This window comes from Sphaeramia orbicularis, chromosome 10, assembly GCF_902148855.1.
Source record: "Sphaeramia orbicularis chromosome 10, fSphaOr1.1, whole genome shotgun sequence".
Taxonomy (NCBI): Eukaryota; Metazoa; Chordata; class Actinopteri; order Kurtiformes; family Apogonidae; genus Sphaeramia; species Sphaeramia orbicularis.
In genome coordinates this window covers 49,705,589-49,731,834 of record NC_043966.1, presented here as the reverse complement: position 1 = coordinate 49,731,834, position 26,246 = coordinate 49,705,589, and the positions used below count along the sequence as shown (strand labels likewise).

At 42.7% G+C, this 26,246-nt stretch overlaps 1 protein-coding gene across 3 annotated transcripts; it reads left to right on the top strand.

Annotated features, from left to right (window-relative positions):
• The first annotated feature begins 68 nt into the window (after positions 1-68).
• ccdc142 (coiled-coil domain containing 142) lies at positions 69-26,246 on the top strand. 3 transcript variants are annotated; one of them, XM_030146267.1, is made up of 18 exons: positions 69-426; positions 1,158-1,281; positions 1,486-1,526; positions 1,855-1,900; positions 2,064-2,326; positions 2,622-2,831; positions 3,326-4,596; positions 10,858-11,150; positions 11,317-11,403; positions 12,635-12,826; positions 13,306-13,475; positions 16,504-16,659; positions 16,992-17,106; positions 20,584-20,767; positions 21,391-21,501; positions 22,573-22,673; positions 23,162-23,327; positions 23,603-24,699. In XM_030146267.1, exons 2-18 carry the CDS (start codon positions 1,221-1,223, stop codon positions 23,691-23,693), a joined length of 3,558 nt encoding a protein of 1,185 aa, XP_030002127.1. In that variant the 5' UTR covers positions 69-426; positions 1,158-1,220; the 3' UTR covers positions 23,694-24,699. The 3 variants fall into 3 exon arrangements, with proteins under 3 accessions (XP_030002127.1, XP_030002128.1, XP_030002126.1); XM_030146266.1 differs by lacking the exon at positions 23,603-24,699 and adding an exon at positions 25,778-26,246 and having other exon boundaries at positions 72-426; XM_030146268.1 differs by lacking the exons at positions 23,162-23,327; positions 23,603-24,699 and having other exon boundaries at positions 22,554-22,664.

The following is a 26,246-nucleotide window of genomic DNA, read 5'->3' as shown; positions in this document are numbered from 1 at the left end:
ATTCTGGTGTCACATCGACGGTCGACGCTTTCGCGTAATTGGCTGCTGCTACATGTACGTTTTCCCAGGCGCTGACAGGCTAGCAGATGCTATTTTAAACTCCTCTTCCTCCATAAGTAGTGGATTAACAGTCCGTAGCTAAAGGCGTTTGCGCAGTTAACAATCTTGGCGGATGTTTTAGAAATAAGTAATTGACGAATCTGATTCAAAGATATGAGCGAAAAGCTGTTCGTTGGTGGTAAATGAGCTAAATCTGCTGCTATTCTACTGTTGTTGAGAATGATTCTTCTTGGAGAGTATGAACAACTGACTGTGATGATTTGGAATTTCCCTAAAAGAAAACAGGAGATGAAAGAAATATCAGCTAAATGCCAAATGCATCAGGAGTGGACGTGGCCCTAACCCTATGGCCTCTTCTAATTTGGGGTAAGGTTTTCAGATTAGTTTATTCTATTTTAAGCGAAATCCTAAAACTTCAGACGTGTGTTGACTGTTTGTGCTCCTCGGATCTGACATTTTCTTATCAATTCCAAATGCACAAAAGTACATGACCTGAAAAAACAATGCGAAATTCTTCTTCTTTACAGCATTTGTATCAAGACACAAAAACGGAAGATTTGATGTAGGCTATTGGTCCTCGCACAATTTTACCACTTTTCTTTCGACCGCTAGGCAAGGCAAGGCAGGTTTATTTATATAGCACATTTCATGTACAAGACAATTCAAAGTGCTTTACATAAAACATCAAAAGCATTACAGCAGAAGCAATACAAAGTATAGGCATGAGAAAAACAAACAAACAAAAATATCAGATAAATAGATAAACAGATAAAACAGTCAAGCAGATAAAACAGATAAAAACTTTTGGCTTGAAAGGAACAGCGCAGATCTGAACTGATGAATAAAAACTCTATTCAAATGCAGCTGAGAACAGGTGGGTCTTTAACCTGAATTTAAATAAACTGAATGTTTCAGCTGATCTGAGGTTTTCTGGGAGTTTGTTCCCGACATGTGGAGCATAGAAGCTGAACGCAGCTTCTCCGTGTCTGGTTCTGACTCTGGGAACTGACAACAGACTGGATCCAGATGACCTTGAGGGGTCTTTATGTAGGATTTGTTGACAGTTATAAAAACAACCGTTATCCTTTATGTATCAGTCATGGAATGTGTAACTACCACTGCAGCTGTATCCTGTTCACAGATGAGTGTGTTTTTGGAGGATGGATCATAACAACCCAGAGAAGCTCAAGGATCCTGGAGCAGAGTTTGGTCTGATAGCAGGTAGCTTAACACACTGACACACAAATGTGGTACATACAAACCGGTCATAAAGTAACATAATGATTTTCTCTAACCCTGAAGGAAATACCAAGCTGGTCTACGTGAACATACACCTGTGCCATGGACACTTTCCTGTTACGTTTATTATTGCCAGATGACTCTAGATGCTGTTTAAGTTATGTTGTTTGTGTTTTTCTTTTTCAGACAGTGAGAATCTCAAATCGGTCTCTTCAGAAAAAGAACAGGTATGTCCTTTTAGTTAAAAGTCAGAGAAAACCATCCTTGGTCAGAGCTGTGTTGTCCCCTGTTCGGTGAGTGGAGAGGAGGGGTGAAGTCTAAACAGTCAGTTTTGCAAATCTTAGTTTTAACTCTGTGATGTATTGGTGAGTCTCAGATGCCAACAGGAAAAACACAGAAAACTAATTTTATCAAGTACTTTCTGTTGGAAGAATTATGTAAATGTGCCTCATAGCCCAGCTCCTACATAGGAACACCAAAAAACCAGCCCTACATTTTCTAGATAGGCTCACTCGATACCAATATTTATCATAATAACCTTGTTGTTTGTTTCAGAGAGGATCCAGTTTTTGCACAGTGACTGAGGATCCAGCCAGTAATGGTATGAAAGCAATATATTAAAAAAAAAAAAAAAAACCCTGTAAGATAGAATACAGCAAAATACAGCTTAGTGTAAATTTCCAAAAAGAGATAGTCCCTTTTCAGCAAACATCTTTTATTTGTATGAAAATTCTCCCTTTCTAAATTTCACCTTGTGCTTCCAGGTTCGTGGTCACAGAGATCCATCTCCCGATCCTTGCAGCGAGCTGAAACTTTACTCAGGAGCACCTTCAACCCCAGTCTTAAGTGGCTGTTCCACAGCCGCAGTCTGGAAGATTGTGAGGACCAACAGGAGGAAGGGAATTTTGTAGCTGCATGTAATCTGGTGTCACGATCTTCTGCTCCTCTTCTTCGGCTGCAGCAAGTTGTTGTGAATGTAGCACCACAGTGGCACCTGCTCAACAGGACTTGCACTGGGGCTCCTCAGGTGAGTTGAAGGAGTGAAATTTGAGGTGGTTATTAATTATAATATTGATTGTGATTATTAATATTCATGTCTATTCTGTTAACTTTTTGGCACCATTGTAGTATATTTCTAATGATAGTTTAATTATATACAGTACATCTTATGAAGAAATGATTTTCTGTTTATCTTTTGTTAATAAAAGTTTAGTCACGGCAGATATTTCACCACCAGTCACCCCCAGTTACCCCCGGTTTAAAAAAGGTATTGCTGGAGTTTTTAATGGTGTTGAGTCTCATCCTTCTGCCTCCTCCACCAGGTCTGTGTTAGAAGTGTTGCAGCTGAGGATGCTTTTGTTCCTCTGCCTTCCTTCTGCGCCATACAGGGACACTACAGAGCTTTGTGGAGACTCCTGGAAAAGCGATCCTTGCTGCTGTTCATACATGAGTACACCCGGAGAGCTCATCTAACAGAAACATTCATATTGAGACTGACACAGTTGCTGGAGGATCAGATGAGGAACTCACAGGTAACACTAGTGGGAAGTACATTGGGTTAAATTAGATTTAAAGCATGTTTACCAAATATTTGATCACATTACTGTTTAAAACATGAGACCTACTCAGAATTAAATTCAGAAGTGAGTTGTTGTTTTTTTTTTTTTTTTTTTGGGCTGTATTTAACATTTTCAGACCCAGGCTTCTTAGACTCAGCAGAGACAACTTACACAGGTTCTTTCAGCAGTTGAATGATAATGATAATTTGGAAGTGGAAAAAGCTAATAGCTTACAGTGAAGATTTTTGAGAAAGTGAACATGCTATAGAGACATGATTCCATGTGAGGCCTTTGGAATCTTTCATTCAGCAGAGTGTGTTCATATATTTGTTTAATCTAAAACATCTCTAAATTAGACATGAAGTACAGCATGACTTTGATGTTGGTACTGAATCTCTTGTAAGCAAAACTCACCAATAATTTGCCACAAATAACCTTGATGTTTCTTTGCATCAACTTTTGTCCAGACCCTTTCCAGCTGGGTTTCATTCACAGTTGACCTTGGTTCACTGTGTCAAGAACTCCGGGTCCATCTCAACCACTGGTCTTGTCTGTCATCTAAAATCCATTCCGACTGCTTTCTGAAACTGGCTCTAGCTCAGCAGACAAATGTACTGGTAGACATCAGACAGACTCTAGATTTATTCAGTCTGCAAGCCCTGGTTTTGATGGAGCATTATGTGTATACTATTTTGTATGCTGTAACCCAAACTGAATTAGATTGTGTGCCAAGAGAAGTCCTGCAGAATATTTTAGTTGGTACTGAATTGTATAACTTGGCAGTGGAAGAACAGAGACTGCAGCACAGCACTACCCAGCTGAGGACTATGGTATTACAGCAGACACATGCACTAGAATCTAATCTGAAGAACAGAGGGCGCCATCCAGCTGCCTTCTCTATCAAAGAATTGATGAAGATTTTAGCAGTGCATCATGCAGAAAGAGCAGCCAAGCAGCTGCACAGTTGGAACTCTGAACAGACTCACTACATGTGTCAAGTTCACATCTGGAATGAGGCCCTTGCACATTCTAGTAAACTCATGAGTCAGGTTGATACAGTAGACCAGGGAGCATCTACTCTTAGAACTGGTAAAGCCCATTGGACCTGGGATAAGCTGCTCCAGACCTTCCTTGTTACATCTCCTCCATCCCCCGTAAATCATCAACTCCCCACACAGGAATCTTCTCAGTGCCCTCACCAAGAAACACTTTTGAAAAAACACCATTCTCTACCAGCTGAGCCGATTTCTGTCAAAACCAGGAATAGTTGCCTCAAATGCCAAAGTTATGGAGCCCTGTCTGGCCAATCCCAGGCCAGTATTAAAGCTTTTGATTCAGTCCAACCCAAACTAGAAAGCCAGATAAGTCTTGAAAGTTTTAAACTAACACAGACTCTTTGTCCGTCTAAGGCCACATCTCACCCTGTGTCAGTTTTTCCACTACCAGGGTTATGTCAGGGCCAGTCCTCAGTAGAGCAGCTTTTTCAACTTGTTTGGTCCAATGATCTGTTTGCTCCACTGGTATGTCATCTACCCATACCTGAAAAACAACTATATGTAACAACAACAGAAATTTTACTGCCAAGTGAATCAGCTGATCAGATAATTTCAACTGCTGCAATAACAAATCCTACTGTATCAGAGGAAATGATGAATATACTAAGACCAGACAACCATCATGCTGAGAAGACACATCAAGGATTGGCTGAACTGGAAAAAAGAGCAGAAGCCTCTGCCAGGTAAGTACAACATGTACATTATCTTACATACTGAAGCACACAAAAGGGCCAAATAAGTTTGGATACTTAAATTACTCATTTACTAAGTTTTCATTGTAGACCATATACAAAGATAGATTCTGTGATAACATTTCCTTCCACTACAGAGCAAGAGAAAGTTCAGCTAGACTCTCCTTGTTTCATAGTCAAATCTTAAGTTTTGGTCACTGCATGTGAAGGTGACTTTTGAACTTTTTGATATTAAATTTAATCTCTTTTTCATATTATCCTGTCACAAGGTTGTGCAAAATGTTCCTCATATGTGGAGGATAAATTCTTTACTATGGCCAAAGGTCAAAGCTGCCTTATACTTTGACCCCTGGCCAACAAATTCTAACCATTATTTGGTCATCAAACATTCCTGGAATCCAAGGAATGAATGTGACACATTTTACCTCAGTGTTTAACATTTGGAGGCCAAAGTTACTTTGTTTCATCTTTTAGTCTGAGCGGCAGGAGGCTGATGCTGCCGTTTGTGGGGCTTTGTTCAAAAAAGGTTACACAATAGAAAACCATTTCACATTGTAATTTCTTTTTATTTTGGGGCGTGTTGCCCCCCCCCCCCCCCCCACACACACACACACGTACACTTGTACTCACATTACACTTCACATCATTTGTAGGCTTTTGTAGGTAAATGGGGATATTCAGCCAGGGGTTCAATGTTACGTACGTTTATGTTTTATACTGATAATTTGTTTGATAATGAAAGTTACATATGTAACTACGGTTCTATGAATCCCGGATGACCGCCAGAGGCGGTGCTTCAAGCACTGAATGATCATTCTTGCACATGCGCAGGTCGAGTATTAATGACAACAAAGTCACCTGTGACCTCCCAGTGGCTCATGTGAGTCTATATAGTCATGTGACACCGGAACTTCAGTCCCTTAATCTTCTCGCAAGAGCACGAGGATTCCGAGGGACCAAGCACTCTAGTGTTCATCCAGGATTCATAGAACTGTAGTTACATATGTAACTTTCGTTCTGTTTCATTCCTACTGACCGCCAGAGGCGGTGCTTCAAGCACTGGATGATGTATATCAACAAGGTCACGAGGAATCTGCAAAACCCCTGACAACAACTGCTACAACAATACCCACCTTAGTGAGATGTAGAGGGTTGCTGTGGCAGGATGCCTTGTGGTGGATGGGGTGTGGCTACATTCACCCTGTAGAACCTTGGAAAGGTGTTTGGAGAAGACCAGGAGGCTGCCCTGCATATAACCTCTAATGGCACTCCATTCATGGCAGCCCATGAGGTCGATAGGCTCCTCGTTGAGTGGCACCTAACTCCAGCAGGGAGAGGTTGACCCTGCAAGGTGTAGGCTTTAGCAATCATGTCCACAATCCAGTGGGCAAGACGTTGCTTAGATAGAGCCTGACCTTTCCGTACGCCAGCATCTGTTTTCCGCAAAGATGCTGTGGAAGTGATGTATGCCTCCAGAGCACGGTCAGGGCACAGAGGCTCAAAGGGGGCCCTGGTGTCAAAACGGGCAAGCTGGAGTGGCTGGGTGTGGCCTGCCATTGATGGCACCTTAGGAATAAATGACACATCAGTCCACAGTGTAACACCTGAGCCATCAGGGTTCCACTGGCAACATGACTCACTTATGGAGAGGGCTTGTAGTTCTCCCACACATTTTGCAGAAGCCATTGCCATAAGGAATGCAGTCTTCAGTGAAAGCCATTTGAGGTCCACCCCCACTAGGGGCTCAAATGGGGTCGACCGAAGGGCCTCAAGCACCAGAGAAAGGTCCCGTGCCGGTGCCGGTATGGGTGGATTCAAATGCCTAGCACCCCTCAAGAACTGTAAAGTTTCTTTGTCACGGCCCACTGAACAACCGTTCATCCCAACATGCCAGCAGGAAATGGCAGCCACATAAACCTTCAATGTGGACGGAGACTGCCCTCGCTTCAACAATTCCTGAAGGAAGGCCAGTATGTCAGGGACTGAACAATGTATTGGGTCCTGTCCTTTGCCATGGCACCATTTCTCAAAAACTGCCCATTTGTTAGTATACACAGCACGTGTGGATGGTGCCCGTGCATTAGCCATTGTGCGCCCTACCTCCCCATCATAACGGGAGAAGAAGGGAGGGAGAAGGAACGGGAGTTTGGCCTTGCAGTGGCCAAACCCAGAGCTGGAGGCGATCCGGGTCAGGGTGGAGAATTTGGCCCGCCAGCTGGGACAGGAGATCTCTCCTGGAGGGAAGGCGCATTGGTAGGCCGGAGCAAAGCCTGCGCAGCAGAGGAAACCAAGTCCTCGCTGGCCAAAAGGGGGCCACCAAAAGGACCCTGTGCCCTTCCTGAAGGACCTTGAGGAGAGTCTGAAAAATCAGTGGGAATGGAGGGAAAGCGTAGAGGAGAGTGTGGGGCCAATCGTGTGCCAGTGCATCGCAGCCCAAAGGACTGGCGCTGTCTGTCAGGAAGAACCAAAGGGGACAGTGAACTGCTTCTCTGGAGGCAAAGAGGTCCACTTCTGCTCTGCCAAAGGTCCTCCAAATGCAATCGACCACCTCAGGGTTAAGCTTCCACTCCCCCGGAAGCGGCTTCTGATGTGACAGAAAATCTGCAGGCATGTTCTGCGGTCCTGGGATGTGGGCTGTCCGGAGGTTGGGAAAGTGTGGAACCACCCAGGTCAGGAGCTGCTGAGTTAAGTGCAATAGTTTCTTTAACCTGGTGCCTCCCTGGTGATTGATGTGAAAGACAACAGCAGTGTTGTCCGATCTCACCAGCACATGCCTGCCTCGCAAGCCTGGGAGGAAGTACTGGAGAGCCAGGTACACGGCCATCAATTCCAGGACGTTGATGTGTTCCCTGCTCTGCAGTAGGGACCATGTCCCCTGGGTCATCCGCCCCTGCCAGGTCACACCCCAACCTATGGAGGACGCATCTGTATGCACCACCTCCCTGCGTGATGGGAGGGAGCCAAGTGGGACACCTGTCGTGACATACGACCTGTCCCTCCACCGGGATAGGGACCGGATGCACTGAGGTGGGACACGAAGTTTCCTTTGTCTGTGTGCATGCCATGCAGGGTCCAAGCCCAGGCCGTTTAACTACATCTGAAGTGGTCGCAGTGAAAGCAGCCGTAGGGGCACCACACCGGATGCGGCTGTGAGCATGCCCAGAAGGCGCAGATACAGCACAAAGGGCAGAGCCCTGCTATGCCGGAACGCTGGAAGCAGGTCCAAAATACTGCTGACCCGCTGGGGTGAGGGGCAAGCAGTCATTGAAACTGAATTCAGGGAAATGCCAAGAAAGACCGTTTCCTGTGAAGGAGTGAGATTGCTCTTCTCCATATTCACCCGTAGGCCCAGGCGGCCTACATGATCGAGCATCATCTGAGTGTCCCGGACAGCTTGGTCACGGGTTGCTGCACAGATAAGCCACTCATCTAGGTAAGGCAGAATTCTCAAACCCTGCGCCTGCAGGGGGGACAGGGCTGCTGCCACACACCGGCTGAACACCCTGGGGGACAGCGAGAGCCCGAATGGGAGGACTCTGAACTGAAAATGCTTCCCTTGGAATGCAAAGCAAAGAAACCGCCAATGACGTGGTGCACTGAGGACATGGAAATATGCATCTCTCAGGTCGATTGACATGAACCAGTCTCCTGGGGAAATTGCGTGCAACACTTCCCTGGTGGTCAGCATGTGAAAGGGTAATACCTTTAAAAACACATTCAGGTCCCTGAGATCTAGAACTGGGCGCAGATCTCCGGCTTTCTTTGGGACCAGAAAATACTGGAATAAAAGCCCCCTGGATCCAGCAGGGGGTCCACAGGCACTATTGCACCCTTGGCCAGCAAGGTGCAAATCTCTTGGTTCAGCGCCTGTGCCTTTGCTGGGTCGCAGATGACTGTCATTCTGACCTGACCAGGGATAGGGGGCCGGCGTCAGAACTGAAGATGGTATCCAGTGGACAAGGTTGTTAGCACCCAGCAATCTGGGGTATGGGCAGCCCAGCTGCTGAGCTGTTCCAGGGTAAAACATCCAACTACCGGCCCTATTGCATCATCTGCAGGCCCCCTGGCCTCCCGAGGGCCTGGGGGGATGCCGACCAGGCTGTGGCCCTAAACGGATGTGAAGTCTGAAATCCAGCATGGTCTCCCTGGTTTTGAGCTGGTCTCGGAGCCGGCCTATGGGGCTCAACAAGTGGAGCAGATGGCAGTGAGAACCTCTGTGACGGAGCCGCAGCCGTCCTAGTGCCAACAGGTTGATGGTCATGTCTGTGGAGCCCTGCCAGCTGCTGTCTCGTATGGGAGGCTCAGTCAGGGCTCAGTCAGCGGCAACTGCGCCAGCCAGACCTGGCGCCGAGTCTGGACCAGGGTAGAAAGCATGTGTCCAAGCTCTCTTGTCATGAGAGCAAACGCCTGTAGGGACGCATCCACCAAGCTCTGCTTTGACTGATCCACTGGCACCGACTCCAGGGAGGAAGATAGGTCCAGCATCAAATGAGAGAGAGAGTTCCCAATCCGGCCCATACGAGCCCCCGAGTCGTAGGCCCTGCAGAGCAGATCATCCGTGATACGACACTGCGGTCGCGGACAACGAGCATTAGACCTCAGAGCCTTGTCAGGAGGGACAATAAGAGAGGCAATGCCCGGTTCCACCGCTGGCATATGGCCTAAGCCAAACTTGGGCGCCTCCTGCATGGCAGCCAGGACCCCGCTATCAGTTGTCACCCTTTGTATCAGTCCAGCAGGCATGTAATTCTTTGACATACTCCTATGAGGGAGGGACTACTAAGGCTGCCTCAGTATCATGGCACCGGAAGAAAGTGCTAGAAGGAGCAGGTCGGACCTGCAGAGCATCCAGCTGCAAGCGGGCGAGAGCTGTCCTAATAGCTGCTGTCACAGACTCTTCTCTGCCTCCCTGAGAGCAAATGGAGGCATTGGAGTCAGAACCAGAAGTCTGGGAGCTCAACACTGGGAAGCCCTCAGAGAAATGGGTACCAGAACCTGCGATCGAAATAGCATCTTCATCCTGGGCCAAGGCTGCATCCTGCTCAGGGGGAGGAGCTATGCTGCGGCCGGCATCTGTCTGGAAAGACTGGAGGAGAGCTTTCATTTGGGCCAACTCGGATGTGAGTTGATCCATCCGTGTGGACAACACCCCAGTTTTGTCCCGTCTGGCTCTTTTCTTAAGCACTGACTGCGCCCGTGCAGCTGACCGCTTCAGGCACGCCGACTGTCCTGGCGGCCATTGGCTTGGCTGCATAGTGACTGTGCAGTCAGTAGGCTGCTCAAATGCAGCCAAATGAGTTAGTCATTCTGGGCATAACGCTACCATTTGCTCATGCATCCTCAGAGAGCGCCTCCCTGAGATGCTCCACTCCAAGGCAGGGGGGGCACAAATCATGCCCATCCTCCGGTTGGAGCGAGGCCAAACAGGCTGAGCAGCACAAATTTTCGAGCATAGCATCTTTCAGGCTAATAAGCAGGTAGATTGAGTCAGTTCGAGCAGAAAACGCCACTATTGACTCAGGTGTGTACTGAGCCCGGCTCAGCGGTCAGCTTGTAGGACTCACATCGAGCAGAAAATGCCACTAGTGAGACAATAACCCACGAAATCAAAATAAATTTGGCAAATGAGAGCCAACAGTAAGCTGTACTGTTGATAAAACATGGAACAAAGACAAGCCATTATTAACAAACAAACGGCACAACCGGAGAATGGGTGCCAATAACAAACACTGAAGCAGACGCCAAACACGGTCGCTTGGTCAATTAGAAAAGCTGTAACCAGCCGAACGCGGCTGTACAGCTGTAACAGAAAACGTCCGAGCAGCCGAGCCACAACAGAGGTATAAGATAACAAAATAAACTTGCCAGTCACCGATCCGGTGTATAATGCATGCAGCTTGCACAGCCTCTGGAGGGCGAGACTCACCCACAGCTCCGACCGTAAAAGCCAGTCATGAGGCTACCAGCAGCAAGCCGTGAGAAAAGTAGTGGTAGTACACAAGAGCTAACAGCTTTAGCACAACCACTCATGCACTCAGTCAAACCTGCGCGTGAGAAGAACAAAAGGGACTGAGGTTCCGGTGTCACATGACTATATAGACTCACATGAGCCACCGGGAGGTCACAGGTGACTTTGTTGTCATTAATACTCGACCTGCGCATGCGCAAGAATGATCATTCAGTGCTTGAAACACCGCCTCTGGCGGTCAGTAGGAATGAAATAGAACTGCAGACTCTATGTTGCTCTTTTAGTTCCGGCTCAGGGAAGTATAAAGCCCCTGAGACAGAGGCCACGGTGGACATGGAGGGAGCAGGAGTGGGGATGACGGATCACCAACCACAATCTGTGCAGTGGTTTGACCTCGCTCAGCCCGTGGTGTTTGCTGATCTGTTTGGACAATACCGCAGCCTGTTGTGGACATTCTGCAGTAAAGCCCTATGGTTGCAGGTCCATGTGCCACAGGGTGGAGTATCAAGCATAAACCTGCAAGATAGCTGCAGAAGGTTCCGGAGCCTTCAGAGGATCAGCCATGTCTCAAATACAGGTAAGAAAATATAAGATCATGCAGTTGTGAGATCAAGCTGAGCATGTACCCAGTCGCCTTTCTCAAATGGATTGATAATGCACCTTTAACAAGGATTTAAGGTATTTATTCTTTTGATTTAAAGGGCTATTGTTTGGAAATATAATATCTTTCTTTTTTGTTGTAGATGTGGTTCCAGAAGAGTGCATGACTATGCTTAAAGGCTTTAGTTTGTATATGTTAACCAGCATCGCACATGCGGAGTGGGACCATGGTTAGTATATAAGCACACATTTGTCTTATTTTGGTTTACTCCTGTAAACCTAATACACCTGGGTTGATTATCTTTTTATGTAGAATACGAGTCATGATGTGAATCACAATTTTCTCAACTTTTAAGTCCTCCCATAATTTTCCTGCCATTTCTGCAGCTTTTGTAATTTGTTCCGGCCAACTATTTAAAAATATTATATTCTCCATTATATTTCAACCATAACTACAAAAACCTGAAACAAACCTGCTCATTCATGAACACTAGTCCAGGTTTGTGTAACCTTATATCCATGTGTGGCAGCTGAGGTAATTATCCAGAACATGGTGGACTAATTTGTTCTGCCAGATTTGTAGAATCAGTAAAAATGTTTTTACACTCCATCACTGTGTTTTGCACTGCTGCTTTGGCATGTTTTTGATCAAAGTTAAGGTAATTATTCACTGTCTTAAATCATTTTTTCTTCAGCAGCAGAAAAACAAGATTTTGCATGTGTTTTTGTATGTTACATAAAATCTTGCAGATTAAAGTGGACAAACACTTGCTGACAGATGCTTAGGACTTACCGTAAACAAACTTCATGAAACTTGCTATCCTAGCAACATTAATGCTTTAAACTACCCATGATGCACTAGTTTCTGTAAACTACAGTAATAAAACTGGTACTTGGGTCATTTCAAATGAAAGTTAGAAGATTAACAGAAGTTTGGACAGAACTGTGATTTATTTAAAGATGCAATTTGAAAAGCAGATCATACGTCCACAGTCCAAGGTCATGCTCTAAGCTCTCCCAGCCCTAGATGCAAGTTTTTAAAATGAAAGCAGAGAGGTAGCGCTCTATTGGAACCTTAATTATGAATATTAGATTCAATTTCTGCTAGTAGATCCTCCTAAATTTTACAGCTTGGACCTGGATCTGTCTGATACGCTACACAAAGGTGACAATATTGCTATCACACAAATTTGTGTGGTTTAACATTTATGAAGTAGCTGAAATTACTTAATGCTGTTTAACATCATAGTGTGGTCCGTGTTGTGATTTAGCAATAGCATTATCTCAGTCAGTTTCAAAACTGAGCAAAAGGATCTAACAGTTTAAAGAATACAGTGTCCTTAATGCATGAAATCAGGAAACCTATCTGAATTAAACTATCCAAAAGTCTGTTATGAAAATTACATTTATCTTTACATTTCTTAATCTGTTTTTATCTTTTGTTGTCTCTACATGAAAAAGTGATGTGCAGAAGTTTGGGTTCAAGTCTGAAAGACAAGTGTTTCACTGATGTTAAGCGAAGCAGCACTTCTGCAGCATCATCACCTACACAAGATGGTGTGATTACGTCAGTGACCATGGAAAACCTCTTGCAGTCTTTGGCTCCTGTTCTGTCTGTGTTCTGCCATCACTCCTCAGACAGCAGCACTTCAGGTACAAAGACAAACAATGGCAGTGTTCATTACAGCTCAAATAACTGAATATTTCACAATCCTTTGACAAAGATCATTAGTATCCCTTAATATGACAGCTCAGTAATGATATGGTTTGTTTATATTTACCAAATTAAGATGGATCCAAAATCAGCCCCACCACAGACACAAGAATGGGGACTCCAATAGTGATAAAACAGGAGAACCCCCTCCTCTGCTTTACTGTAAGCTTTAAAGCTCTCCCTGGATCCAGTTTGTCTCTCCTTCATATTAAATGACTGTGACATTATGTGTTATGTAAAAGGAATGAATGCAGAACTCAGTCAATTAATATAGTGTTTTAGATTAATTTAGCTAACTCTAGCTTTGTAGTTTTAACATTATTGTCACTAAAAAGGGTTAAGAATATTTTACAAATACTGTATCTATTTCATCTGTATTTGCTGTATATCTCTGTCCTTTCTGTCTTACCTCCAGCACCAGGACCTTTTAGTGATTTTCCCCCTAGGCGTGTGTTCCACAGACGGACTGTTAGCCTGGCATTAGCCACCGTGCATCTGTCTACAGTCTGGGTGATGTCTAAGGCATACCAGTTCCTCTCCTCATGGAGTCTCGACAGGTTCCTGCTTATAACACAAGGAGACCTCAAGGTACATTTCTAAATGCAAGAGATGGTGTGCAACACATTCTAAAAACAGTGTGGACATGAGTGATTTAGAGCAAGTAATGAGTAACATTAAAGAAATTACTATGTGATTTGAAACAGGTGATTGGAATTGTGATCTGGACCAAAAACAGCATCCATGAAAGGTCTAGTCCTTTAAGAGCAAATATTCTCTATATTGCACAACAGAATGAAATGATTCATGGACTGTGGATGTATTTCAGTCTGTAAAAGGGAAGGGTTGAAGCCTAAGCTGAACACCATGATCACTGATCCCCAGGGCTGGACTGGGACAAAAATTCGGCCCTGGACTTTTTGGTGCAGACCGGCCCACTACAACCCGCACGCAGGTGCTGTACCGACTCACCCCCTTAATGTACATACACACAAGCCATTAATCCCACCACTCTTACTGAACAATATCTCTTTTTACTGTTGCAATAATATCATAACAGTAGTTAATCAGTGCTTGATTGATGTGAACTGTATAATGCGATAATTTTGAAAGTAAAGCATACATATCTGTTATTCAGCTTACCGCCACAACATCACCACCTCCTTCACATGGTGTAACATCTGCCTCAACATTTTCTACATCAGTCTCCGGCTTGCGTATCATGTTACTGCTGGTTTCGCCGTCTCCCTCTTCATCAGACTCACTGTCAAACTTGTGCTGACCCCTTACCACCTGCTGTTGCTGTGAGGGACCCAATGAGGCAACAGCCACCTTGCTACTAGCCCGGGCCCCTGCAGCAAACATCATCGGGACTTTTTTACTCATTGCTGCCTCAGCTGCTAGAGCTTTTCTTTTTCTTCTCCCTAAATTTTGTGGCACCGGTTTTGCATTTTTTTGTCGCCTTCTCCATGTTATTAATTTCTTGTTGTTTGTAAGACACTTGTGTGACAGCCTGTTACTCAAGCAAAGTGAGGAAGCTGGACTAGCTTGACAGATAGGGGGCAGGGACTGGGCTTAGCAAAGGGTTAATTTGGATCAATCAGCAGATTCGAACATGTGTATAAAGTGACTGACAGGAAAACGGACAAGTTACAAAACACTGTTACTTTTTATGCTCATCATGTCCCTGATAGATGTCCCTGATAGGTGTCCCTGATGATAGGCCCCTTCAGCCCAGGTAAGCCCGTGCATTAAGGTGGCCCAGGGTGTTGTTCTTGTCCAGATGTGTGAGGCCTGTGTGGAGGGCCATTATGATCACGTCCTCTATTGACCTGTTTGCTCTATATTAGTGGTTTTCAGTAGGTGAAGCATGCCTCCCCTGGGGGGCACCAGAGAGCCCAAGGGGAGGCGGAGAAGGAAGAGGCACTGGTCTAGCTCAGCTCGAATATGGACTTAAAGCGAAGACAGTGAGAAATGCTACTTGTGTTTCTGGTTGTCTGTGGAGAGCGAGTTTCCCCAGATCTCCTCTAAGGCTATGAAAGTCCTTATCCCATTCACTTCCACCTACTTGTGTGAGTGCAGATTTTCCGTACTGGCCTTGATTAAAAAGAAATACCAATAAAGGCTGCAGGTGGAGGACAACTTACATTTATTTCTCTCTACAGTGCAGCCCTGCATTGAACACCTCTGCGTATCAAAACCGCAGCCATATTGCTCCCACTGATCTAGGGATGGATGATTAAATAAAACGCAAAGTTGGGTTGTCTTTTGAAAGCATAAATTGGTTGGGCCACATTTGGGCTTAATGCCGCTCTAATAGCACAATCTAGTTTGTTTGTTCTTTAAAGCTGAGGCAGTGTAGTTTATGTGGCTGAAATTGTTAAATGGTTCAAATCTGTGATGAAAATCTGTGTGAATCTGTACGATCTGATAGCATAAAAATGCCTTCAATACAATTAGTTGTCTGTCGAATGTTATTTGTTCCATAATCAAAATAACATCCGATGATCAGAGAGCTGTCCTTGGTGCTGATTTTGTTCGAGACCATGTGCATTTCCTTCAGATGTACACTTGAGCATGTTTAGTTGTTGAATTGTGGATAGGCCTACTGATGTTCAGTGATTTTAAAAGTAGCCTCAATAAGGACTGAAGTTCAAAAATATATTTGCTGTTGCAAATAATCCTTTTTGAATCCACTTTTAAGAAGTTGAGGAAATTAAATGTCTTCAAATATAATATTAAAATATATTTACATTCTAACAGTTGTTATTGAAACTCATCAATGTCTGTCTGGAACACAAAGGATGGTATCACTGCAGAGGTATGCATGGGTTAGGACGGGCATTATTTTGGGGAAGGATTTTGGAGAAGAGGGGGCTCAACTGTCTTACCTACTGTAAGAGGAGGCTCACATTCACCCAATTTGAAAACCCTTGCTTTATATGCAAACTGATGTGGATTAAGGTCAGCAGGAATGATGGCCTTGATGTGGGGCCAGATGAGTCTTTTGAAACATTTGATGATGATGGGGGTTAGGCCAACTGGGTGATAGTCATTCAGGTAGCTCACTGTGGTCTTCTTGGGGACTGGGACTTTGGGGGCTGACTTAAGGCATGTGGGATCCACAGACCGCAGTAGCGAGAGGTTGAAGTTGGTGGTGAAAACCCCTGCTAGCTGGTCTGCGCATACATGTATTTATCCTTCCAGAGACTCCAGCTCTCCTTGCGTTGACACTGCTCAGGATGGCTCTGAATTGATGCTGCTGCAGCTGGATGGGGGTGTCGTCCTTCTCCAGAAGAACAGTGCAGGTGCGGGCCTCTCCAATGCATTGGTCAAAGCAGGCAAAGAACTGGTTCAGGGTGTCCAGTGGAGTGCTGTCTGAGTGTTGGTGTCTGCGTGTCCTTGTAGCTGGTGAGTTCTTTGCAATTCAAATTGTCAGCCTTCAGGCCACTGTTCAGCTTTGCTACTGTCTGTACATACCAACCAAGTTGCCCACTGGTTATTTCAACCAGCAGCCCACCCTAATATGACAGGCTAGAACTGGCCCTAGACAGACTTAACATACTGTCACAAGTTTTTCTAAATTGAGGTTTGCATGTCCCTGTCTTTGACTCTGCAGGCACTAAAGGCATCACTTCTGATGACTGTGCAGCAGACAGAGTCCCTGGTGATGAACTCCAACAGTGACTGGGATCATCTTAGTCTTCATAACCACAGTCAGCTTCTGCTTCAGCAGCAACTCCAAGCACTTGACAGGACTGTGTGTGAGCTGCAGGTGACTCGACGGACTCATTACACAAGATGCACAACCACCATAGAGAGCTGAAACAGAGTTAAACTTCTACTGCAGTCAAAGCTGTGGTATGTTCAGTGTTGATGAGGTTATTTCAGACCCACAAAAGGATATTGATAGACAAAAAATACCAGGTACCCTGCAGGAATAGTAAGAAGTAGAAGTACTTAGGAATAAGGTATGATTGCTTAAGTCATGTAACAACAGAATTTTTGTCTGTTTTTCCGTGCACCAGTAGCATTATGGAATAATCCTAACCAACAGTGTAAATGTCATCTGTTCCTAATTCCATTGGTTTTGTCACTGTCTATCAGACCTTGTCCTCTACGGTGCTAAAGACCTTCTCCAGTGACTGCAAGAGAATGTCAGGAGAAATCTTTGAGCAGACCATGCCTTCAGCTGTTCACTGGAGACCCAGTCACAGGACAGGTACTAAAGTTGAACTGCATAAAAGGGGAAATATCTGTGATCCTTATCTAAAGAATAAAATAGAACAGATAACTAGATGAAAAATGCAACCAAGAGTGCATGCAGTCCCATGCATGGGTAAAACATGCATCTCTTACCAATGTTACACTTAACATAGAAACACCTTCAGCCTTCAACACTTCGGTTTTTTAAACTCATGAATTCAACTGATAAAGAAGAACAATCTGTATTTTTCGTATTGTCCATGTGGACACGCAACACACTGAACCTCTAATGGTTAGAGGTTCAGTTTCATGCTATGTTTACACATAGCTGGGTGTTTTTGAAAAAGGATATTTCCCCCTCTCTGTTTTTTTAAAAGAAGAAGAAAAAAAAAAAAAAAAACCTTGTGCAGACATGACCGTTTTCAGAAAAATCTGCGTTTACCCGGCCCCATATATCTACAATGTCAAGAGCATGCAAGGCCTGTAGATGGCAGTGTGGTGAGACGATCAAGTAGCATTAACCAATCAGAATCCTGAAAAGAATCATAACAAAACATTACTTCCGCTATGAACCTATGAAGATGAAATTCTCCTGGTTCCAAGTCCAAACAAATCAGAGATGTGTAACCAATTCAACACAGTGCAAATGGATGAGCCGGCGACTTTTTTTTTTTTACAATCACAAACTTCTTTTTTGATGTGCCGGAGCGGATGAAAAAGGGTTTGAACTCTGTTGAGTCGAACCGTGTTAGTTCTGTAGTTGTTAACAGCTGCGGTCTGTTTTTCAATCATATTTTGTCTTTAGTTCATGAAGACTGCTGTGCACGGACGTAAATTATGTCATCATTTACCTTTGACTGAACTGGACAGAAGATATAAAAGACTAATAAACAAAATATGAAGTATGATGATGTGGAAACACCTCATAAATGCCTTATTTTATATCAAGTAAATATACAAAGATCCTGTTAAGCAGATGCAGTGGGTGCTAACATTTGATGCTAACATTTGCTAGCACCAAACTTCCTTATTTTCTCATTTAATACTTGTAACCTCACTTATCAGCTCCATCATATTCCTCTATACTGTATCATCAAATGTCAAATGGTAGAATATTTCCTTCGAAAACTGTAATGTCCATCTGAGAGTCTCCGTTTTTGCGGTTCCCTTTGTTTACACGCAAACACTAAAACTGAGATTTGCCGAAATCTCCACTTTGGCCAGAGTTTTTAGAAAACCTTTGTTTTTGGTGTGTGTGCCCGTTGTTGTGTAAACGATCAAGCACAAACACAGAGAAAATTCTCTTTTCAAAAATACCCTTCTACATGTAAACGAAGATTCAGAGTGTATTTTTTTAAGGGTCCACATATAGCCCAATGCAATCTCAAGTGGACCAGACCAGTAAAGTAAGAGCATAATAACCTATAAATGATCCTGAAAACATATTTGTTTTAGTGTGGAAAAAAAACTTACATTACATAATGAAAATGTGAATAACCTGAACAACCATGTACAACCTGAAATTTCTTAAGAAAAATAAGTGCAATTTCAACAATATTCTGTCTCAGCCAGGGCCAGATTAACACTTCATTATACCCTGGGCAACAATATTCAAGGGCCCCATCATCACAACCCAAGGATCCCTATAATCTGGCAAAATACAGAATAAGTTCCAGGAATATATGTAAATATACCCCATACTTCAATATCTAACTATCATCAAATGCATTTTGATGTACAAATGTGTAAATGCTCGTAGAACTACAAGTGCACCACTATAGCCTCTTGTCAAGACCACTCACTTGCATATGATGATATGAAAACAAAACACATTAGCATCAGTATAATCTAAAATTGATCCACTACATTAGAAAGAGAGGGAAGTGTCCTCCATTTTCACAAAAATAAATAAGAAACCATTTCCAAAGTATCCAGTATTTATTTAAGAACACTTTTTGCCAACACAAATGTATTGAATCGTCAGAAAAAGCCCACAGACAAAACACAAACATAATCTGATAGAATCAGATATGAATTTTAAACAGAAATCCCCTTGTCACCTCAGAATTCAACGAGAGTTAAAGTAAGTGCAATGTAAACATCTTGAAATCTGCTTTCTCTCAACAATAAAGATATCTCAACATTTTCATGAAGCCACCACAAGGAAAAAATAAATATAATGCAGTATAATCTGCTAAAATAAACATTTTGGTCCCAGTTTAACTTTTAAACAGAAAACACATCACAATTCAAGGCACAGCCACAGTAAAGAAATTACCTATTTTAGGTATGTTCTTTAAATTTTCAGCTTTTTTAATGTCCCTCTCCTTTTTTAATTTTCATTTGGCGCTCCCACTTAGCTGCTTCTCCATGTTTGCAATGTTTTGATTTGCGTACGTCGCGTAGTTCTTGACGTCTCACATCCCGTTCTGTGCACGCATGTTGATTTGCGTCACCGCTGATTCGCTTTTTGGACTGACCAATGAGGAGAGGGTCTCAGCTCACGGTCACAGACAGCAGGAGCAGGGTTTCTGTGCAGTGCAATGGCTCCGGGCAGCGGACAGTTTCATTTATAAGCAAAAGATAACTAGATATTTTCGTTATGCCCGAGCTACCCAGGGCCCTTCAGAGGTTGCAGGCCCCTGGGCCATTGCCCAGTTGCCCATATGGTTAATCCGGGCTTGGTCTCATCTTATTATTAACACAACATACACACCACAGTGGATTTATTATATTGTTAAAAACTGCAATTATACTTATTTCAAGTTCATATTTTTTCAAGCAATTCACATTTTATTGTGAAAGGATAGTTTGTAAACGTAGATATTTTTAGCGTAATTCTACTTTTCACATTAAACAAAGGACAGAAACTGGAGTCGTTATTTAGAGGTTATTATGCTATTATTTTTACTCTGATCAGTACAACAATAATAACAACAACAACGACATCACCAACACCAGTTTGACACTCTTGACTGTTAAATGTCTTCAGTGTAATTTTTAGATTTTGCAAATTCATCATGTGGGCCAGATTGGAACATCTTGCGAGCATGTTTTGGCCCACAGGCTGTATGTTTGACACTTCAGCTCTAACCCGTCACATGCGGAACACACCACAGACATGGGGGAAAATTAACCATCAACCCTTCGGTCATTAGCCACTTCCCCAACCTTCTGCACTTTTAGGAGTAGGGATCCATCGTCCAAATTAAAGTATAGGAGCAATTCCGTGTAGTCCCATATGTTACAGGACATCTTATTCTTCTTATTGAGCAGAAATTTACTACTGTGAAACCATAATGAACTAAACTAAAATCTCATAGGAATGAATTTTATAATTGTGGCAAATTGGAGCTAAAATAACAGTATAATCTAAATAATATAAATGGACAGTGCAGTTAAAACAGTTTAGAAAGGTGTTGCTTCCTCTACATCCTGCTCTTTTACATGTTGCCAGCAGTTAAATAAAACTGTAATTGTGTTTTCTTCCTAGGTATTCCCATCAGACAGAAACCCAGCGAGTATGCATCTGCTGCAGCTCAGGCTGTGATTGGTCAGGTTTTAGAAGGCGTAGCTCCATTGTCCGATGATGCCCGTGTCCAGGCACTGAGTATCACTATGACAGCTTTCATGGAGGCATGGATGGAACACATCCTCAAACAAAAGATCAAATTTAGGTAATGTCACCAGTCAGGGCATTATACATTAACATCTTGGGTCATCATTCACAGCTACCAGTGGCCTTTCCTGCCACAATTTCTTTATCATTAGAATTTTTTCTCATATTGAAAACATCTCCCATCTCCCATCCTGTTATTTCTCTTTTTCCTTGTGCTGTCTGAGTATTGCTATCCATGTATTTCTTATTGTTCAATGTGGTTTGACTTACACATATATTTCTGCAATTTCAAAGGGTACTGAAAGTTATAAAAGAATCATCCAACATCATTAAATTGTTAATGTACTTCCTTGTATGCTAAGACTGTTTACTAGACATTTTAACCAGCAGTGGATGTTAACATGCACTTAAATGATAAATGGGGCCAATGTATCAAAAATATAATGGGATCAAGGTAGTATGTTCTTCATTTATACAGGTTGTACATTTCATTCCTGCCAGCCTTAAATTGTTAAGTAGCCCTTATCTTAAGCCACATGAGATGGTTTTAAGCATATGGAGAAGAGGTGGGCTAGCCCCTCTAACAGTCTCAGGTCTACATAGGGGAAAGTAGTTCATTCAACGGGTTACTCCTAAATGAATTAGCATCGGTTTACGGTGTGTTTTGGTGATGGTCCTCAGTGTGCAGGGTGCTCTCCAGTTGAAGCAGGACTTCGATTCCATCAGAGAAATGATCCAGTCAGATCGATATGGGCTATCAGCTGAGCTTCTCCAACGCCTGCTCAGCCTCAGGTATCATATTTTCTCTTGGATCCCACAATGACCCATCCACTGCATGTTGAAGTTAAAGTAAAAGCTTATAAATGTCATTCAGCATGTACATTATCATTCGTGCCATTCACATCCATTCATTTTTACCTTCAGCCACTCCGGCTGAAGGGTATTGTCATCAGTTGGTCAGCCGTTCATCTGTCCAAAAACTTTGGCATGCACTGATGAGTCAGGCCACTGGGTGGCAGTAGTGCTCCTGATAAGTCAGGCCAAGGGTTTTCAAGTGCACACACATTATGTTTCTTATTTGAGGTTCTAGTCTGCTACAAGGCCTGAGTGTAACTGGAGATAGAAGAGTAAACCTTTATTCATTAGTTCAATGTCATTATTCATTAATTTGTTTTCTGTACAGTGGAAATCAGAATATTCCATCTGTATCTGATTCAACTGCTCAACATCATATTCTTGAGCATCTCCCTGTATGATTTTGTCATTAACCAAATCGTGCTGACTTTCATTGAGCCTATTTACATGACCACAAAAATCCCATAACTGTTACTAATCAGATAATTGTAATATTCAGATCTGATGTGTTTGCATGCACTTCAGAAATGCGATAATGGAAAACCCTGGTTTAGACGCTCCAGCCCATTTCTTTCTATCTTTGTACATAGTGATGATAGACTCAAACTTCCTGTTTTCTTCTGCTCACGTTTGACTACATAACTTCCATTCTGTACAATTTTTTTTTGTGTGTGTGTCTTCACACGTGCAGATGTAAAACAACAAAATAAATCAGATTAATCTGTATACATGCAGGAAGACACTGGAGTATTGGGGAGAAATCCAAGTGTGTTAATCTGAATTCTCATAATCAGATTACCGCTGTTATCTGATAAAACATATAAGATTATACTGTTTACATGATCCCTTGAATAGTCTGATAACTCCAGAAAATGGATGATTGACACATTAGTGTGAATGTAAATGGTGGTTACTTCATGAAGCACATCTCTTCTTCATTGGTGATTCTAATGCCTTAAAAAATGAAGATGAATTGTGCTTAATTGCAGCAAACCTCTGTTTGTGTAGAGTTTTTCAGCAGGTGGACTATGCACTAGTGTGTCTGCTCCAGCAGCCACAGTCCAAACCCTACCTTCTGTCCAGAGCCTGGGAGCCTTTCACTCACTGCTGTGAGTATGCAATAAGTTAAAGAATCCAGGACTTAGACCATGGTCTGAGTGGGGTTTATCCAGATGTGGTTCACCCTGTGCCAGTGCTACAAAGGGGTCTGACACTTTCTCCTTCTGGAGTAGGCATTACTGTTCTCTGGGTTGTTTGTCTAGTTGTTGGTGGTGCTGATTACAGGATGCTGTGACGGTGCATTTGAAAAGTAATGGATGGGAAGTTTTAGTGGAATGTACACATGGGGAACATGGTTTTAAAGTGATTAAATCGAAAAGAGGATCTTTACTGTTAGTCCTTTTTGTTTATTGATTGTGAGATATGTGCGTGACATCATCTTTGTTCTGCATATTTATGTAACTGAAATGAAACTGTATCAAGATTACATAATATGTTTTTCATACTAAATTATTACTGTATTAATACTAAGCTGCAATATATTAAACTGGTAGAAGAGAGGCAAATATGATTCATATTTGTGCTTGTCCTCCTTCAGGTCCCACTACCAGACAGCGGGATGTGAGTGATGCTGCTGCTGGGAGCAGTGTAATCAACTTCAGGAGTATGGATGAAGATATGGCTCAGTCTGAGCCCTCACTCTTAACTACACATGTTCCTCAAGTGGATCCATCTCTCTCTGGAGAGCCCTACCTGGTTCCAAGGTGAATATTTGATGTTAGATTAGTTGTTTTCTTAGGTATTATACTTGAATCCTGTTGCAGTCCTTAAATTCCTGATATTCCTGTGTTGATATATGGACGCATTGTGTTTTGGATTTGTGTCTCCTTATACCCAAACATAACTGATGACCGCTGCAGACCAGGGATATCCACCCAGACCTGCAGTTTTGGACATGCTCTGATCAAGTCCTCACCATCACCATTCAGCACTTGCCAAAGCCCTAAGATCCTTACACTGTCCATTTTACTGCTTTCAGAGCATGCATTTCAATTACTAAATGTCCTCTTTCTACCACTGTCTATCCAGGTAATCAACATTATTACCACCTCATTTGTCAGTGGTCATAATGCTAAGGCTGATTGGTGTATGTAGTCATATTCATCACCTTCAAACATTATCATATTACAGTATACACTGCCTGGCCAAAAAAAGTCTCCACCTGGATTTAACTAGTTCTAGTTAGTAGTTCAGATCCTTCCATTTGATTATTACTGCAGTGATTCACATGTTTTAGCTGCAACAATTCCTTGAACCCAAAGTGATGTGGTGAGTAACTTCTCACCTCTTCATCAAAGTTTCACAGAAAATATAAAGATTGGACAATGACAGGAAAGGGTGGTTTCACACATGGACTTGCCACTAGAGTCCAGACCTGGACCTGGGTGTGATCATCAATGCAAGATCTGGGACAAAAATGAATACAACTATGGACAGAAGTAACTGATGTGGCATTCCATAAGTGCTGTGTGGCATAAACAATGACATGTGTGGCCAGGCTATGTATTATGACAAGGCCTATTTCACATCTCACATCCTGCATAAATGCTTTTCAAAATGTTTGCAAGTAGCATCAACAACTTCTTATACTGTAGATCTAATTCTCTTTCTTTTTGAAATAGCCAACAAAGGTTTGCAACATAATTTTGACCTGTGAGCCAGCACTAACACATAGATAGGAACACCCACTCAGGGGCAAGGGGGCTTTTGTCCACTGCCTGCTAATTATTTTACCAACTTTATGTAGCTAAAATCCTACATTGTTTTTGTTCAGTTGGATGCAGACCCGACTGGAGACAAGTTTGAGTTATATTTCTATAGAATCCTCCCTGGGAAAGAAAAGTCATACACATGAAAATACAAGTATCCTAATGCTGTCAATGAAATTAACACCAGTCCTTCATCCACAGCGCTCATTTAAACTGTGCAAACTGTTGTCCTGACACTGGAAACATGTAAAGATTACAACATAGACCATTAACCTATCCAGAATAAATGGCTGACGACCACTACTGTAGCAGCTGACTTTATAAAGACATTGTTAAAAGGAAGAGTATGGAGCTAGCTATTGTTCACTAATCAATCGATCAAATTTTATTTATATAGCGCCAAATCATAACAAAAGTCACCTCATGACACATAACATATTGAGCCGGTCGAAACCAGACTCTTATTATCTCACTGGTCGATATGCCATAAGCTATCGTGAAGTCACTGTGTCCATTGGCGTCTTCATTAGCAATTTCTTCAAACACTGTCTCTGACAAAACTGTTTCTAATTTTATATATAGCTTCCTTTGGACTATATCTACAATGTTTATTCACAGTTTTGAGAAATTTAGATTTTGGAATTTTTGACCAATTTTTGAAATATTAAAAATGTGCCTTTATACACAATGTGCCTTAAACACACAATGGGTCATATTTTGATGGCTTATAACATGGAAATGGTTAGAGACATCAATATAGTCACAATTGAGCACTGAGAGGAAGTCATATATGGTCTTTCATTACCTCCGCCAGGAGGTATTGTGACCACATTGCTTTGTGTGTTTGCGTGTTTGTTTGTTTGTTAGCAAGATAACTCAAAAAGTTATGAACAGATTTTCATTAAATTTTCAGGAAATGTTGATACTGGCACAAGGAAGAAATGATTAAATTTTGATGGTGATCGGGGGAGGTATCTCGCTCTCTGAGTGCTTTTCTTGTTTAATTTGTTGAGTTCTCCTCCAGTGAAAGTGCCACCCACTTCTGTTGGGAGATTGATGTCCTGCGTCATGACCCCAGGACTCTAGCATAGTGGCAGAACCTGACAACTTGGTCTTGATTCTCGATAGAACATGCTGGTGAGCTATAGGGCCATTAGTCCTATTTTAGTTGTAATGTATCAAAACTTACAAATGAAAAAAAAGCAAATGTCCAAAACTTATTGTGGGGATTCATGGGTTGACACCGATGTTAAATGGACAGCACCAGATCTCTGTGTCCAGTGTTTACTGTCATGTGAGATCAGTGTTTCATGAATAAAAACTAGACAGGATGAGACAGGATCTCACTGATTGATTCTCAAATGTTATAGGAGGTTCCAAGATGTTTGTACTTTGGGGACAAAAGTAGAACCTACAACTGTCATGTCTGGTTTTTGGGTTTGTAGTCTTGCTCTGGAGCTCACCCAGCAAGAGTGGTTGGACCTGAGGATCCACAGCAGCTCTCAGCGGTGGATGCTGCCAGGACTGCAGTGTTTCTACAAGTCTGAATCCTGAGGTTTGACCTTGCAATCCTACGGCCTTGCTAGGCAGAGAGATGAAGCATTTACCTGCAACTGGAACGCGTGCCCACTGTAAGAGACAACAGGAGTCATTATCTGAGGTGCAAACACATCATGGAAACAGGAAAACTGATGCATACCTGCATGTAAAATGTACATGAGAAACAAAAACTCTTTCACCCTGCTAATAGTATTTATAACATAAGCAAAACTAGCAACCAAAACTCTGAATGTAATTGTATATTTTTATACTGTGATAATTACATCTATCGTTATACAGTCTTTGATATGTATCATTATAGATTTCAGATAAGTCTTTTTATCATGGCAATAAAGAACAGTCCAAAACCACAAA

Bases quoted from the DNA above. Each gene is read 5' to 3' on its own strand.
- ccdc142 (XM_030146266.1), top strand. From the start codon at position 1,221: ATGGATCATAACAACCCAGAGAAGCTCAAGGATCCTGGAGCAGAGTTT. The intron at 1,282-1,485 runs GTAGCTTAACAC...TTTCTTTTTCAG, and splicing joins AGAGTTTGGTCTGATAGCAG to ACAGTGAGAATCTCAAATCG. The intron at 20,768-21,390 runs GTAATGTCACCA...GATGGTCCTCAG, and splicing joins AAACAAAAGATCAAATTTAG to TGTGCAGGGTGCTCTCCAGT.